The sequence below is a fragment of the Myotis brandtii genome, unplaced genomic scaffold (assembly GCF_000412655.1).
Source record: "Myotis brandtii unplaced genomic scaffold, ASM41265v1 scaffold123, whole genome shotgun sequence".
Lineage (NCBI taxonomy): Eukaryota > Metazoa > Chordata > Mammalia > Chiroptera > Vespertilionidae > Myotis > Myotis brandtii.
This window is the reverse complement of record NW_005354291.1, coordinates 3,735,339-3,752,673: the sequence shown is the minus strand read 5'-3', so window position 1 is coordinate 3,752,673 and position 17,335 is coordinate 3,735,339. Positions and strand designations below refer to the sequence as shown.

Below are 17,335 nucleotides of genomic sequence, written 5' to 3'. Positions count from 1 at the left end.
TATTTGAGCTAAATAGTACTGTGCTCAGTATTCTTATCTAAGACTTGAATAATTACTTCTTAGACATCTTATTTTTTCTGAACGTTTTAAAAACAAAAACTACTTGATCTTTGGAATTTTGCTTATCTTTTAAACAAATATAAAAATTGAAAAACTGGATTAGAAAAAAAATGCTTTGCACCTCTGTTCTTTGTAAAACCATTTTATATAGTTTATTGCAATTTTTTAAAATAGTTGAGGATTGATTCACTCTTAAAAGTTTTAAAATTTATTTCACTATTCATCTATGTCCCTCTCATTTACCACAAGAAATAATTTTGACAGGATAAATGAATTGAAATCATTAAGGACAAAAATATTTGAATTGCAACTAAGTCAAATACTGACCAAACACCTTCTAAATGTCCTTTATGTACTATGAAAGTGCATTTTAAGTCCTATACTTATATGGTTCCTAAATATTTTTTTAAATTTCAACAGTACCACTTGCATTCCTCCTTCTATGAAAAATAGCACAAGTTGGGTGTTTAAATCCACACAACTGCTATTTTACATGGTTTCCTACAGTCCAGGAGAGTAAATCTCTACACTGAACACAGAAGACACTTCATAGAATTATCTCCACATGTGGGATTCATCTATGGATGTTTACAAAATAACTTGATTTCATGAAAGAAAATTATATTTTCTACGTCATTAAGATCATAATATAATAATGTTTCAAGGCCAAACGTCCTTTTGTATTTTTACTGATTTGCCCGATTTCAAAAAGTAAGTAGTGCTGAATCATTTCAATAACAGATTAGAAAGCAGATTTTTCAACCCAAACCAAATACTTTTCATGAAGATAATTATACACCATGAATATTTAGTCAATTGCCTACTTTTGTTACAATATGTTACCTGCCGTTCTTACATGGTCTAATGGTCTCATAAATTTAAAATCCACCACCATTTTTAGGCTATATCTCTATTTAGTACATATAACATGGAATATATGTCTATTCGCTTATTGATGTAAACAAATATAAATACCATATCCTAAAGTACAAATACCATGTCAGAGCTCTGCTCATTTTATTTTGTGTGTTAAAAATCATTCCGAAGTATCCTCATGTATGATGGCAATTTTTCAAGTAATTACATTAATACACACAAAATAAGAAGCAAAGAGATAAATTATTAACCAGACCAATTAGACATTTAGATAAAACATCAGAAGAGTGCATAGTCTCTCAGCAGGTTTTCCTGATACAACTTTTCTAAAGGCCCATGGACATGTCCATAAACCTTTATGTTGTTTCTAGAAGAAAATGCAGTCTGTCCCTGAAGTCACACTGCCATGAGTCTAAGGGTTTCTTTTTGTGAAGAGAAATATGTTCCCAGATGTCTGAAACAACTTTCCATTTTCTTGATGCATGAGAGACATTTCTGTTCCCTCAGGAATATTACAGATACTTCAAATGTTTAATTTAACAATGTGACCTAGTTTACAATATTGAGAACCTAGATGTTTGGTTTTCCTGCTTATGAATATATGAATTTTCAGTACTGTAAAGTAAACAAGCACTTTATATGAAAAGACTTAAGGAATGTCTTTGCTTACAGTTCTGCAAACTATGACTGAAATAGAAGAACTAGTGCATGCCCACTTCAAAAACTTGCTTGCAAACTCTATTTAATACTTGTATATTGTTTTAGCATAGTGCCAGGTTTGTCAGTAACATGTATTCAAGTTACTGTATTGGACTTACACAATGACGACTTATGCTGTACAGGAATGCTCCCAGCAAAGCCTCAAATATTCTTCTTCAAATGATATCTACGTTTTGCCCTTACCATATTTACTTTTCGGAAGAGAGTACAAATAGAACCCATATTCTAGTATCACTGATTTATCCCATTTTTAAAGAGGCACTTATTAATATTTCTTAGAGTATCTTTTCATGGTAATTTATTCCTTTTAAAATGTCAGTCAAAAATGTGTGCAGCTATCACTGACAACATAGTGATATTTATTTAAAGGAGCTTTGAAAGTAGCTGCTTCTGAAACATCAGGAGAAAAAAATAAGAGAGAATATACAAGAATACAAGATAGAGCAGGTGGGGTAGAAGAAATGAACAACTGGCCTATTCCAAATCAAATGTGATAATTCTTTGATTTCTACATATTTTTAGAAAGAAGATACCTTAAAAAAAAAAGTATAGTTCTCTAAATAGAGACAAATTTATTAGGGCAAATAGTCTAGTGTTTGTGTGTCCGTGTGTGTGAGTGGGAGCATAGTACTATCACAATTAAATTGAAATATAGGGTTGCTTCTTTACTAAGTTATGTAACAACAGACACAACTACAAGACAGAAAATCATATGGCAGGAGAGGGAAAATCCTAAACAATGCTAGTAAGCTGAGAGGAAATTTTATAAAGTTGGCCAAATATCCCTTAACTATGCAGCTTCTAACACATTCCTGGAAAATGAGTTACAGACTGAACTAGATCTAGCTAGTTCAAAAGGCATCATTGTTGTAACTTTTTTCATTCATTTTAAAATATATTATACAATCCAGCCAATCCTCAATTGCTCATTTGAAGAAGAGCAGATGAGCAGCCATGCCTCTTCAGAATTTCCAAACGTAGGGCAGGGAGACAGTGTGAATGATACTTGTAATTAGACTAGGGGCCTGTTGCAGGAAAAGATTATTGCAATAGGCCTTCCCTTCCCCTGGCTGCTGGCACCAGTTTTCCTCCAGCACCCTGGACCCAGGCCGGAGCTGCCTTCAGTCTTCGCTGCTCCGGCTGGAGCCGCCTTCAAGCCTTAGCTGCTCCGGCCAGAGCCACCTTCAGTCTTTGCTCTGCCGCTTTGCGCCTAAGTATGCAAATTAACCGCCATCTTTGTTGGCGGTTAATTTGCATATCTCTCTGATTAGCCAATGGGAGGCGTAGCAAAGGTATGGTCAATTACCATGTTTGTCTATTATTAGATAGGATAGGTATATACCTAAAAAATATGCCTTCTGACTTATTTTCGTATGATACCAGTCCAGTGATAGGGGAAAGAAGCTGGCTATGCCAATTGACACCAGAAGCTGGTAGAATTCTGCAAATTGGCAATAAATTCAAAGAGAAATGAATGGGAATGAAAAGTTCACTGCCTTCTGTACTTAGTTTGTTTCTACTTTATTCCAATGCATCATGTTGCCTAACACTTGCTTATCCTATATAATAAAAGGCTAATATGCAAATCAACCAAATGGCAGAACCACTGGTCACTATGATGTGAACTGACCAGCAGGGGGCAGACAAACGCAGGAGGAGCTGCCCCCTGGTAGTCAGTGCACTCACTCCCACAGGGGGAGTGCTGCTCAGCCAGAAGCCGGGCTCATGGCTGGCGAGTGCAGTGGTGGTGGCAGGAGCCTCTCCCGCCTCCACAGCAGTGCTAAGGATGTCCAACTGACCGACTTGGCCTGCTCCTGCAGGGCTAAAGCCATCAGTCGGACAACCCCCGAGGGCTCCCAGACTGTGAGAGGGCACAGGCCAGGCTGAGGGACCCCTCCCCCAAGTGTACGAATTTCATGCACCGGGCCTCTAGTATAGTATATAAAGTTCAAGGCTGTAAAATGTATGTCAGGTTAGAAAACGGTAAGAACACCAATGGTCAGGGTTCTTAAAAAGATAAGAGTTGCTGCGGCTTTCTATCCCCAATTCATTCCCATCTCTATGATATTTATCGGTGGAGCAGAGTACCTACCAGTCATTATCCTTCCACACTTGACTGGAGGTTGGCATTTTTAAGGGATCTTTCATTTATGTATATTTATGTATGTTTACAAATATTAGATTGTCCACTGGTGATACTGCAGATTGATGTACTGATCTTGATTTTAAGCCCGGCCAGCGTGGCTCAGTGGTTGATCATTTTCACTATACCTCAGGGCACATGCCTGGGTTACGGGCTCGATCCCCAGTAGGGGTCATGCAGGAGGCAGAAGAGCTATGGTTCTCTCTCATCATTGATGTTTCTCTCTCTCCCTCTCCCTTCCTCTCTGAAATCAATAAAAATATATTTTAAAAAAAAGATTATTGACTGTAGAATTATAACTGAAAAATTTTAAGTTTTTAGTGAAAAAGTATGTAAAGGCTGCTACATGACTTTATTTCTGTTGGTTTCCAAGAGTTCCTTGAAATATTTTTCTTTCAAAAGGATATTTTAATGGTGAGTTCTCAATCTCAAAAATTACCACTCTGAAGAGGTGGTAAAATTTTTGCTTTTTTCACACTGGAATTTGAAATTTAAAGTAAGATTTTTAAAATGTGCTATAATTGCAGAATTTTTATGAAATAAAAACGTTCAGTAACATAAGGATTCCAAATCTATATTTAAAGTATAATATGCTATCTCAGATGCCCTCAGATGCTTCCATTATGTCTCCTGGATGCAATGTGTTCTTTCAATCTTTTCTGAAAAGAAAATGTGTACTTATAGGATCATTAGGATAATTAACTTGAAATTGAGAAAAACTGTATGTAGCACTGTTGATCACTTGATACTGCCTACATTAAGTTGAGACCTATTGTTTTGAAAAATACATTTCACTAAAATGGCACAGATTGAAGAGTACATTATAAATTAAGTTAGAATTCCCTTAAATAGGTTTACTAAAAGTCTGTTTCACTATACCTCATTTTCATTAACTTTAGAAGAAGTAGTTTTCCAGAGTTAGCATCTCATGTAATATCTATACCATCTCTAAGACCATTGGATATGGATGATTTATTTCATAAGCCTGTCACATCAAGGATTTATTAGAGCTCAGTAAAAATATATATATGTTTGTTAATATACATTTTTGACCCAGTGCAAAATAATTGAAAATTAGCCCCTTATCTGTATGTAGGAACTTTTATGTTCAAAATTACCAGTCAAAACACTATGTATGGGTTCTCTTTCTCTTTGTCAAAGAATTTTTAGGGGAAAATGTTCTTAAAATAAATCAGGCAGGGATTCAATGGGGTGGGGTGTGTCTTGAATAAAGGATACATTGTGAAGACAGCATTTTTTAAAAAAGATCCACTCTCAGAATTCCACATCTTACTTTGGGGAACATATTATTTTACAAGACTCCAGGAATTAAACAATATGTAAGAGTTTAAGTGTTCAATTTACCAGATTATCCGCCATTCCTTGTCTCCAAAATGCAAGGCCAGTGATAGTCACTAGAACACATTTTCTGTAAACTGAAAATCACTAGACAGGAAATACATGTATCATAATAATTTCCTATAGTCATCCAGTTCCTTGTGCCCATTAAAAGTACATTTGAATATGACAGAGTTTCAGATAAAAACAATGAAACATCACGATGAGAGCTGAAATATGGCTTCATAGGAATCAGGGCTTCATTTAATTAGCTTTGATTATGTATGTGTCTTTTATTTTTGTAATAGTTCACATCACTGGCATGAACTCATGGGCCAAACTTTTCCAATTTCAGTTATTACCAAAATTTACAAACTTGACATAAAGATTACATTGTATTTACAAAGAACTTGGCACTTACAGAATAAATTATTCACTTTTTAATCCAGACTAGGGCCCCCATGGTTCAGGCAAAGGGGAAAGTCTGATGCCTTATTATATAGTATGCTACATAGACAAGAATAAATAAGTTTCCAGCTGGTAATTCCTCCACAGTCCTGTCCCTGTTGCTGAAAACAAGTACCTTTCATTTCTAATCCATGGAGAGTGTAGAGCAGGTATCAGTCCAGAGAGAGCAAAGGTTGCATGTTTTCTTCCTCATTTTTATCCATGCGTTTTAGGACTGTAGGATCCACTACTGATTGGGATCTGGAAATGATAAAGCCAATGTTAGTGAGCTATCACCAAATAATCACATTCTCTTGTCTGTCTTTTCTCCATGATTGCTGCTCTCACTGAATCGGATTATCTCCCTTTTCATCAAGGGATTTATAAGCTGAGAATGCTGCACATGCAGAGAGAGAGAGACACTTTCGGTGGGGTTTTTGCATCCGAGGAAACAATCCCCTCTGGCCTCTAAATGGAATACTCAACAGCAAAGGATCCTAAATACACAATAATAGGCTTAAGTTCTTTTTTAAAAAATATATTTTTATTGAAGTCAGAGAGGAAGGGAGAGGGAGAGAGAGAAATATCAATGATAAGACAGAATTATTGTTCAGCTGCCTCCTGCATGCTCCTGACTGGGGATTGAGCCCGCAACTTAGGCTGACCAGGAATCAAACTGTGACCTCCTGGTTCATAGGTCAATGCTCAACCTCTGAGCCACACTGGCTGGCCGAGCAATAAGGTTAAGTTCTTTGAGACTGGGACTTTCTACTGTAAGACAGATGTACTAGTATTCCAAATGGGAAATTATTACAGTAAAATTATTGTTATGAGACCTAAACTAAAAATGATAGGAGCCTTGAGTCCTGTCTTAAAGAGTTCTTCGAAACACATTCAACTTAAATGTGCATGTTTGAACCAACACTTTTTATTTTTCATGATCACATCAGGAAAAAAGTCAAAATTTGAATGTGAGTTTTGTTCAGTTTCCCACTAGACTATTTGAATAAAATCAATCTTATTCTTGAAATTTTGTGAAATGTTTTAAGACTTTTAAAAAGTTAAAACCCCGGAGGCTTGGTGAAAATGACGAAGGGATTAGGAAGTACAAACTGGCAGTTAGAACAGAGTCACAGGGATGTAAAGTACAGCATTGAAAATATAGTCAACGATAGTCAATATATAGTCAATAATAGTCAATATATAGTCAATATATGTGGTGTCAGGTGGGTGCAACACTTATCGGGGGGATTGCTTTGTAAGTTATACAAGTGTCTAACTTGCTTATATAGTACATAAAGCATTTAAATTTTTTTTAATTTAAGTTAAAACCCCTTTTGTCTCGACAGCAGCTCTTTATGACTAGCAAAGCAAATACTTTGAAAACTCCTTCCACAGGCCTTTGATAGCAGGTGGGAATTATATATTAGGAAACAACATAAAACGGGCAAGGAGGAGAGTTAATGAGACATGCTACTGTTGGGGCAGGAAGCTACCATCGGAATAGCTCCAGCATTAAGGAAGCAGCTGCCCTTTTACAATTCTCCGTGGTAATGAATTTTCCCCCTGCTGCTGCATTCCAGCCAATTGGCTAGTGCCTCTTAGCAGACCTCATTAACTTTCAAACAGAACGACTATAAGCTAAACTACAACTGCACATGCTAATGAAAAAGAAAAGCAATGGAACTAATTATCAAAGCAAAAATAATTACAGGATTAACTGATAAAGTCAGTCCTTCACTTAAATAAACTTAAATTCCTTTCTAAAGAGAGAATGAAAGGAAGGTGGGAATACTAACACAGGGAGATTTATAATTCATTTTTCATAATTCATTTTTACTGTTTTATCTCAATGCTAGGCATTAGGTGCCTAGGTCAGAAAGGAAACTGACCAAAGTTGAAGGTGTGTCTATGGGGAGAGCAGGATAGAAGGGGACCCAGAGGGAGGGAAGGTAACAATAATAATTTATCTCGGAAAAAGCACAGTGAAATACATTTTAATATTTAGCAATCACCTTTAAAACTGTGTTTTTCTTAGACAACTAAAAAATTGGTTTCCCAAGATGACTACACTAAAGTATTAGCTTGATACTGGTACCCACTGCACTATATATTCCATGAGCAGGGACCTTATCAGTGTCTCTCCTGATGCAAACACAATGTGTTCCACAGGCTGTTACACAGTAGGATCTCAAGGTTTTAACTTCTACTCAATAAATAGTTTCCATACTGAAAAAATTCAGTATTAAGCATTCAAAATGAATAGCAATTTATCCTGTGGAGAAATTCTTAACAGAAAATGTATTTTTAAATTCTCATAAAGTGAAGTCTATTGTTTAAATGTTGAGGTCTAGCTAATAACATTCAAGGAGTACACACCAAAGCTCTTCAGACAGTGCAAAGGACACAACTTAAGCATTTGCCAAAATGTTTTGTGAAAACACACATCACACACACACACACAATCTTTTAAATCTTTATGGTCCTTGCCTATTTTTTAAAAATATTAGAGGATATGATGACTTTAATAACATTTGAAATTATAGTAGGCTATACCATCTGGGAATAAGTTCCTAGCTTCCTTTCATCATGCACTACAGATGTAAGAATGGCCCCACGTGTGCAACTATTCCTTAATAAAACAAGCCAGGCAGAAACCATTTCTGATTCAGATGATTAAGATTTTGGGGGTGTTTAATTGCCACAAATGTACTGTTATTTTAATCCAACAAAATTGCTATTGTTATTGTAGTTCTTTTATACAAAACAAAGGGTTATTTGTGCAGGATCATCACAGTTAATGAATTGGTCTGTTTCAGCTGCAATAAAGGGCGTTGTCCATCATGAAGTCATAGGACATCTCAACAGTCTCAACACAGCCTCTACTGTCTTTGCCATAACTTTTTTTTTTACTAAAACAAATAATTTAAATTTAATTATCCAGGTATCACTCATTCATTTATTATGCATCTACTATAGCAATATTATACTATACCTTAGTGTTTAAGAGGCTAGATTTTGAACAGAAGGGATTCCAGTTCTGCTATTTGCTATCTCTGTGACTGTGGGAAAGCTACTTAAACTTCCTAAAAGTTTGTTCTCTTATCTATAAAATGGGGGACATAGCACCTACATCATACAGATGTATTGAGGATCAAATGCAATAATTCATGCGTAAACCCCAGCACAAATACTGGCAGACAGCACATGGTAGCAGTCAAGGAAATGACGTATGGAATACTATTGCCTGTGTTCCCATATTAGCATCACTACTTTGTAGCTATGTGACATGGGGAAGTTACTTACCTTCTCTGTATTGGGTCTCCTTATTAATAAGTTTGGACTACTACTACCTAGTTGTTTAGAGAAGCAAAGGAGTCAATATATATATTAAAAAAAACATTAGTTAGATTTTGGCATGTAGTAGCAATAGATGTTAAATATTATTCAAGAAAACTGAAAGTCATATTTGCATAACAGTATTGTTGCTCACTGAAATTGTTATGTGCCAGGCACTATCCTAGGTATTAGAGATATGAGGTCAAAGACACTTGCCCAGTTTAAGGCACCCACAATCTACTGAACTTTGTGTCTTTTCACGTGACTATACTATTCCTCCACAATTCTACACAGGGGGACAAGTCTTCTTCCTACACACCTAGCTAAATTCACCCCACGGAAGAATTATCTACAACTCTTTGGTGAAGGAATGATTTTTCTTTCCCTCTCTGAGTATGGCATAAATCTGAAAAGGAAAATAGAGAAGTGGGGAACTGCCATTTCCTGAGATGGAGAAGATGAGAGTCAAGTAAAATAACTTTCTTAATCTCATTCTTTCAGATGTTTTCAAATAGAACAATAAGAGCTTCATATGATACAAAGCCTATACCAAACAAAGCATGTCTAAAAAACATAAGCAGCCCACATCAGAAGCAAGAAACTCCAGGGCTGAGAGGTCGATGTGCTGTGAGCCAAGTGTGCAGGGAACAAAATGGCCTAATTAATTGGAGGGGGAAAAATCAGGATCCATAAAGACTTCAAAAGGTGGATAGACTGAGCCAAATCTAACAAGATGGTATCATTGATTAAAGTAATGTGCTTGGAGGAAAAAGCTATACTTAGAAATAGGGAATTATGAGAATTTGGAAAGAGACTTACTAGTTTTAGGCAGTACAATATGAGTCACCAATGTGCTCTGGCTTCCTGAACAAAACAACAACAGAAACAAAGGAGGCCAATGAGGTCCACACTGCAAAGCCAGAATTCTGAAACCTCAGTGCAAATAGTAACAGTGTCAGAAGTTACCTGTTCAGTTCTCAACATGGCACTTAAAAGGGGCCACTGACAGACAGTAGAGGACTCCTTCATTTCTCAGCTTGTACCTAGTGAGCGCCCTGTGTGCCAAGCCCTACTCCAGGTACTGGGGATGCAGAAGAGAACAGGGTAGACAAAAACACTGAAGTCTCCATGAAGCTTACACAGGGGGGTTGGGTGTAAAATTAAATAAAATAAGGCACTTCACGGACTGGTAAATGCTATGGAAAAAAAATAAAGGAGGTGACTAGAATGAGGAAGAAGTGGAACTGATTAGGACCTGGTGATTGAGAAAGATCAAAAGACCTCTTCAGCAGATGACCTTTGACTGGGCCAGCCATTGGACAATGTAGGAAAAGAGCCTTCCAACCAGAGGTGACAAGTGTAAAGACCCTTCGATAGGAACAAGATGCAGAGGCTGAAGGAGGATAAAAAAGGACGTTGTGTCTGAAAGGGAGGAGAGGAAAGAAAAGGTAAACAAACAGAAAAGAGAGGTAGGCAGGATCAGATCATGTAGCACCATGTCAGCCCCAAAATGGAGTTGATTTTATATTGTATAATCAGCAGACATTAAAAAGTTAAAGCAGAGAAGTGAAATGCTCTGATTTTGAGCAGAGTACAGCTAAGGTCTTGGAGGTTATCGAGAGAAATGTGCTCAGAGGAGAGGATTACGTTAGTTAATATTTCTTTAAGTCATGGAAGGAAAAGCTTAAAGAAATGAGCATTGCTAGTTGGCCAAAGAAACGACCTATGTCAGTTGTCTTTGAATCTTTATATAGCTCAGTTCTACAGTGAGGGTTCTCTGTGTCACGCTGTCATGGGAGGGAAGACAAAGTTTATGTCAACAACATAGAAGACTTTACACCTCATGGATTGGAACCCCTGTTTCACTGCATATAGACTACATAACTTTGGAGATACAATTACAATATGTGTTTGACAGGGTTGCAGTGAGGATCAAACGAATGTTACCAAAAAAAGTACCTAGTAAGGGCCTAATTCATGAGAAGTATATAGTAAACAGTAGATTGCAACAACTAATATTAAGATTATTATTTTAGCCCGGCCAGCGTGGCTCGGTGGTTGAGTGTCAACCTATGAACCAAGAGGTCATTATTTGATTTCCGGTCAGGGCACATGTCCAGGTTGTGGGCTCGATCCCCAGTAGGGGGCATGTAGGAGGCAGTCAATCAGTGATTCTCCCTCGTCACTGATGTCACTCTCTCTCCCTTTCTCTCTGAAATTAATAAAAATGTATATTTAAAAAGATTATCTTATAAGAAGAAACCAGACATTTTGAGGCAATGGCTTTTAAATATTTTTATTTTAGAAAGCTTTTTGGAGAATTTAATGAAATATATACCTTAAAAATGTACTATATATATTCACACATTTTCATACATAGCTTTGAAGACAACTTTTAGTACTTAATAAACCCCTTCAAAAGCCCATCTGTGAACCCCATTGGTTAGGAGCACATAGAACTCAAATTAAGAAGTCCTGTTTTGAGAAAAGGGAGTTGAGAAGCCTTCACTTGGTTTAAACATAAGCTTTATGCTTAGTGGAGAAATTAAAGCAGGAGATGTCATTGGCCTTTTCATTCTCTCCAAGGAGAGGTAGAGCAGCCTAGGGAGAGGAAGACATCACATACACACACACACACACACACACACACACACACACACACACACACCTACAGTAGTAACAGCAAAAAAAGAGACCAGCTCAGAGAACATACAGAAGGACCATAAGGCTTTCATCAGGGAAGGATGCAAGACAGTGTTTGGGATGACATGTAAGATGCTCTTGGGTCCTGCCTGAGCTAGGTGAGGAGAGACTTGCAAGAGCTGTGGTTCCTTTTTTTCTATGATGGGAAATGAACTAATAATCAATAATACTTGTTACATTTTTCACATGAACCCTGGGCTGGTGTGGCCTGGGGAAACCTGGGAATTAGATACCTTCTCTGTGCAACAGAATGCAAACTCAGTTATACATCTGTGCATGTCTGGCAACTCCCCCACCCTCCATTGCTGGATGTACATTTTATCCACATTGGATCTAAAACACCTAGGAACATGCCTATTACAGATCATGTGTTCAATAAATATATATTGATTGAAAGAAAATAGTCATGGGAATACTGTGAGAGTCAAAGCAGGGAGTCTGACTCAACAGTGAATTTTATAAAGGTTAAAGCTGTAAGGAAGTAGAATGTTTTGCCCCAGGAATGGCTAGACCTCTGAACAGAAACCTGACAGAAATATTGTAAAGAGAACATAGCTTTGAATATTAGTGTTTGAAGGGGGTGTGTGTGTGTGTGTGTGTGTGTGTGTGTGTGTGTGTTTGTGTGTGTGTTTTAGTGTTTGCTATGGATCCCTTTCTTCAAATAAAATCTTACACAGAAGTCTAATAAACTGCTTAGAAAGAAGGAGTCATTTTCATTGCAGTGGAGATGGGCACCGTCCCTGTCCCACCTGCCTGGCCTGAGAAACCCAACCAGAACCCTGAAGTGCAATTTGAAAAATCACTGGCTTTAGTGACTTCTTAGGGCCCTGCTAGATTGTCTGTGAATCTTCAACAACACTGAGTTCAGGTTAGCTCAAATGACTATCTTTAACTCAAAATTCCTAGACATCCAATCATGGGGGCATAAAATGCTTTAAAATCTCACCAATATTGCCTTCAAAAATATAAAACCTGGAGTTAGACCCGGGCTGCCTCTGCCCTGACCCTAGCCAACTTCCCAGGTACCTCCCGCATACCTCTTCATGGACTTGGGGGAGAGCTCCTTTTCTACTTCTTTCACAGGCATGCTGTAGGAGTCCACGTTGTATTCACTGTCATCGTCATACTCGTGGTCGAGCAGTGTTCTTGCCCATGTTCCCATGTCATAAGGCGGCAGCATTCCTCCAAACTCAGAGGGCAGGATCTCAGGATGAATTAGTTGGTGTAGACTATTTAGGTTGTTACCATGCAAAAATATCTACAAATACAAGAAGAGAGGTGGGGGAAAACACAGAGGAGAATCAATATTACCCAAATGCTGTGGGGAGGGGGTAACAAGAGCAAGAGCAGAAGCAAGAGTTTTCTATGCCCATTAAAATATTTAAGCCCTTTACCCACTCTGTGAAACAGGCAGGCTGGCACTGTCATCCTTGTATTTCATATAAAAATTCTGAGGTTAGGGAACTTTAAGTAGCTTCTAGAAGGTCTGCTAGTTATTGGGTTAAAGAGCTGGAACCAGAATTTGGTTTTCTGCTTCATAGCCAGGTTCATTAGAAGAATCTAATGTGCATGTTGATCTGTACATCATTCTGATGTTAGTTGTGCAAAGCTGATGATGTGCATAATGAATGCTATTAAAACAGATTCTTCTCAGAAGGGACTCATCAACTGCAAAGCCCATCCAAGTTATTGAGCCCCAAAGCTGTCACTGGTATGGCCTTCTCTTTATCATCCGTAAAATGAGAACACTGTAACCACTAAATTACCACTTTGTAATGCAAAGTATGTGATGTAAATAAAAGTAGATTAGCATCATCATAATGAAAGGTTAAGCGAAGGTTCATGTCCCAAAGGACTTATGTTCTATAGTGTTTTCACCATCTTCTCTACTCAAGATTTCCATGTTTACTGTTCAAATAGAAAATGAAGTAATGGATTCAAAATGTAAAGCTGTATGCATATATTAATTATGGATAATACTGTCTACATAGAGCTTTTTTTTTGTTAAACTGAAAAATTATTCAAGCTACAGACTCAAGATCTGTTTCCCCATAAATTGCTACCTCTTTTCTTTCATTTCAATCTCAAAACTGCAAATCAGTCTTCTCAGATAAAACATTGTCATCTCATATAAAGTTATATAACATTTATTTAAGAAGTATAATTTATAAATGACAGAAATGATTTCATACTTCAGGTTCAAGATGAATAGGCTAACACATTTGTCTTTGTTTTTCATACTTTTAGAATCTATTGAAGTTAATATGTAGGAAAACAAAAAAAGACTAGTCTATAATACCAAGTAAAATAAAAGGATGGGTGTCACCAATCAACAAGTGATTTCAATAGTGAAAGCAGATGAGAGCAAGTCACTGGCCAAAATAGGCAGAAAAAACAGCTGCCTGGAATATGTGATGCGGGACCTACAGAGGTGGAAGATGTCATCTGTCCCAAAGTACATCAAATTAATTGCAAACTTTATACTTTCCCACTCCTATTTGCAGAGCACAACAGACCAGGAAACACACACACACACACACACACACACACACACACACACACACACACACACTGCTAGGTTCTTCTCATAGGAAATTAAAGGAATTTTTTTTTTTGGAGAGTTAAGCTCTAGCATCTGAAACCCTTATTTTATTAGGTAATAACCTTTACAGATGCATCACTTCATGTAAGAAACCTTCTCTTTCAAGTCATGCAAGACGTATGGTAAGAAATCCTTGGTAAATCAATGTAATCCAGCACACTACTTCCTCTCTTTTCACTAACACTCTGTTACCTCCTCTCTCAACACCACTTTCAGCTTTGGCCTTGTTTCCTCTTTCACTGAAAAAATAGGGCAACCAGATGATACCCACCCACCAGCATCTGTGCCCATATGCTTTGCCGTTGTTCCTAGTACAATGAAGGATAAACTTTACAAAGGCCAACTTCTCCACCTGTGTACTAGAATTCATCCTTTCTCTTCTACTCAGTTATACTTCCTAAGCAATTCTGTCTCTCTTGCATCATCAAATTTCCTCACTCTACTGGCTCTTTCCCATCAGAGAACAAACATGCCAACTCTTCTATTCCCCTATCTATACAGATACATAAAACCTCTCTTGGACCTACTTCAACCTCCAGTTATTATCCTATTTCTCTCCTTCGTTTATTGCAAAACATATAAAAAATTGTCTATATTTATTGTTCAAATATTCTCTCATTTTCCCTGAATCCAATGAAAATAGATTTTGCCTTCCAACACAGTAAATTGCTCTTGTCAAGATTCTTTTCACTGCTAAATTCATTGTCCAATTCTCAGTCCTTATTTTTCTTGAACTCTCAGCACTGGGTATAGTAGATGACGCTCCTCATGAAAACATTTGTACTCAGGATCTTTTGATTTTCTCCTACATCAATCGATGTGTTTTTTTTTTAGTCTCTTTTGCTGATTCTTCCTCAATTAGCCCAACATCTTAATGCCAGAGATCTCCAGGGTTCCATTCTTGAATTTATTCTCTTCTGTAACTATACTCACTCCTTGGTAATTTTATTCACTTTCATGGCTTTAAATATTGTCCACACACGGAAAGTCCATATATTAAATCCAGACCTCCAACTTTTATTTTATTTTCTTAACCTGTGGCATTAAAGAAAATGTGCTAGGTGACTGAAGCAGAAAGGAGGGTGGAATACTTTTGAAATTTAACAAGGAAGAGAAGAGTGAGTCCACCATATATTTGTCAGAACTAGAAGTGAAACCTGTCTGCTGTCAGCTCTTGGGGAGGAGCAAGACCACAGCCATGGACTAGCTGAAGAGTGCACTCAGGTAGTGGGTTGAAGCCCAGCCATTGGCTGCCAGCTCCAGCAAAGATGCTCTTTTTTTCCGGGAGCATCTTGAGAGCAGAAGGAGGCCTTCATTCAAGAAACTAATACTGGCTCAAACAATGAAGATGTCCGAAGTTGCATGATAGCTTAAGAAGTTCATGTTTCTGCATGAAACATTCCTGGTATTGCTGAGAGTTTGAAAAGGGACCCCCTATAACACATAAGGTGGGTGGTTATTCCTTCCCATCAACAGAGTATGTTGGAGACTCAAAGTCACTTAATTTAATTTAAGAAAATGAAGAACCAGGTGTTTGTGCACTGGTGGGGGGCATCTGAAGTATAAGGTGTTTCAGTAAGATTGTGATGTTGAATTCGTTGGAGCACTAGCAAGGAATTATAATCGTTTTGCATGTACATTGATGACACAAATAAAAATAAAAGGTGCTTTAACCTATAATTACTTTCTCATATGAAAAATTCAAAGTCATGGACAGTTTTAATTAAAATGCTGAAGTTCAGATATTTCACTTCCATGTGGAATAATGCTAGAAATGCATCTGTACAGGCATTGTTGGAATTGTCAGATTCGATCTAATAACCTCAAAACCTGAAGCTTTCTTGGTTTTCTAGACATGATCTTCTTCAGTCCTTTTCAACAGAACAGAGTCATGTTAAGATCATAGCAGAACAACCACCCCTATACTCAAAGTCTTCCAAATCCTTCTCATTTCACTCTGACTGAAAGTCTGGATCCTTGTAGCAGTGTCCAAGGCCCAATATGACCCAGCATAATCCCTCCTACCCAGTCCTCCGCTTCCCTTTCCTCCCAAAATAGTTCATTATGCTCCAGCCCTCCTGGCCTCCTCGCTGTTTCTTATATACACCAGGAGTATCTCTACCTAAGGACCTTTGTATTTGCTATTCCCTCTACCTGGAACAGCATTCTGGGCAAACCCACACATTCAACTCTACTACATCCTAGCAGTGATTTAGAGCAAATTGCTTACCCATCTAGCCTAGTTGTTTCTCTATAAAAGGAGAAAACAATAAGCCTTGCTTTGAGAATTAAATGAGTTAACATATGTAAGGAATTTAGAGCAACCTGTGGCAGAGTGACTGCCACAAAAGCCTTCACTAGTATAATTTGCACTGAAAGCTCCAGCAGGTGTTTGGGATCACTCGATTATCCTTTCATAACATTTGCAAGTGTTATTTGTGAAACCCATCAATCCATTTTTCTAAATTCTAAAATGTAAATTAATCTGAGACCCAGTGGTAGAAACAATTCCCAATATCCATTATAATTGTTTACTGAATTCTTCCTCCTAAACTACTGGGATATTTTCAACAAATTCATAAACAGAAAATACTCTATCACTGATGTTTGATCCAAACATATATTTAACAATTTTTTCTCATTCCCACTCCTATGTCACTGAAGTCACTGAAGTGCCTTTTCGTTCACCGAGGAACATGGAAAATTATCTTCCCTGTGGATTTAGAGCTATATTTTATTATGGAACTAATCATCTGAAAGTTGGTCACAGCACAATGGTAAAAATAGCTCTAACTATGGAGCTATTTTGATTCAAATATTGCTGTACCACCTCACAGCTGTATAAATGACTAAGCCAGTTACTTATCCATCCTAAGACTTACTTTCCTCTGCTCTGAAATAGGACAGAATGCTTACTAAGCTTACTTTCAGAGATGTTTGGAGGATAAAATAAAATAATGTCCATTAAAATGCATTTTTAAAATCAATATTATTAATTAATTAGAGGCCCAGTACATGGATTTGTGCACTGGTGGGGGGCGTGGCCTGCAGGTATTGGCCCTCTGTGGGAGTGCCACTCATCCCGGTCAGCCAAGCGGTGCCCCCAC

At 37.5% G+C, this 17,335-nt stretch overlaps 1 protein-coding gene across 4 annotated transcripts in view; it reads right to left on the bottom strand.

The window, feature by feature from the left end:
- Positions 1–5,062: 5,062 nt before the first annotated feature.
- CLVS2 (clavesin 2) overlaps positions 5,063–17,335 on the bottom strand; it is a 59,212-nt gene continuing 46,939 nt past the window's right edge. For all 4 annotated transcript variants that reach the window (XM_014533763.1, XM_005858948.2, XM_005858949.2 and 1 more), the window contains exons 5-6: positions 12,664–12,884; positions 5,063–5,845 (exon numbers count right to left, since the gene is read on the bottom strand). In XM_014533763.1, the coding sequence (XP_014389249.1) occupies positions 5,758–5,845; positions 12,664–12,884 (309 nt within the window). In that variant the 3' untranslated portion in view covers positions 5,063–5,757. The remainder of the gene's footprint in view (positions 5,846–12,663; positions 12,885–17,335) is intronic.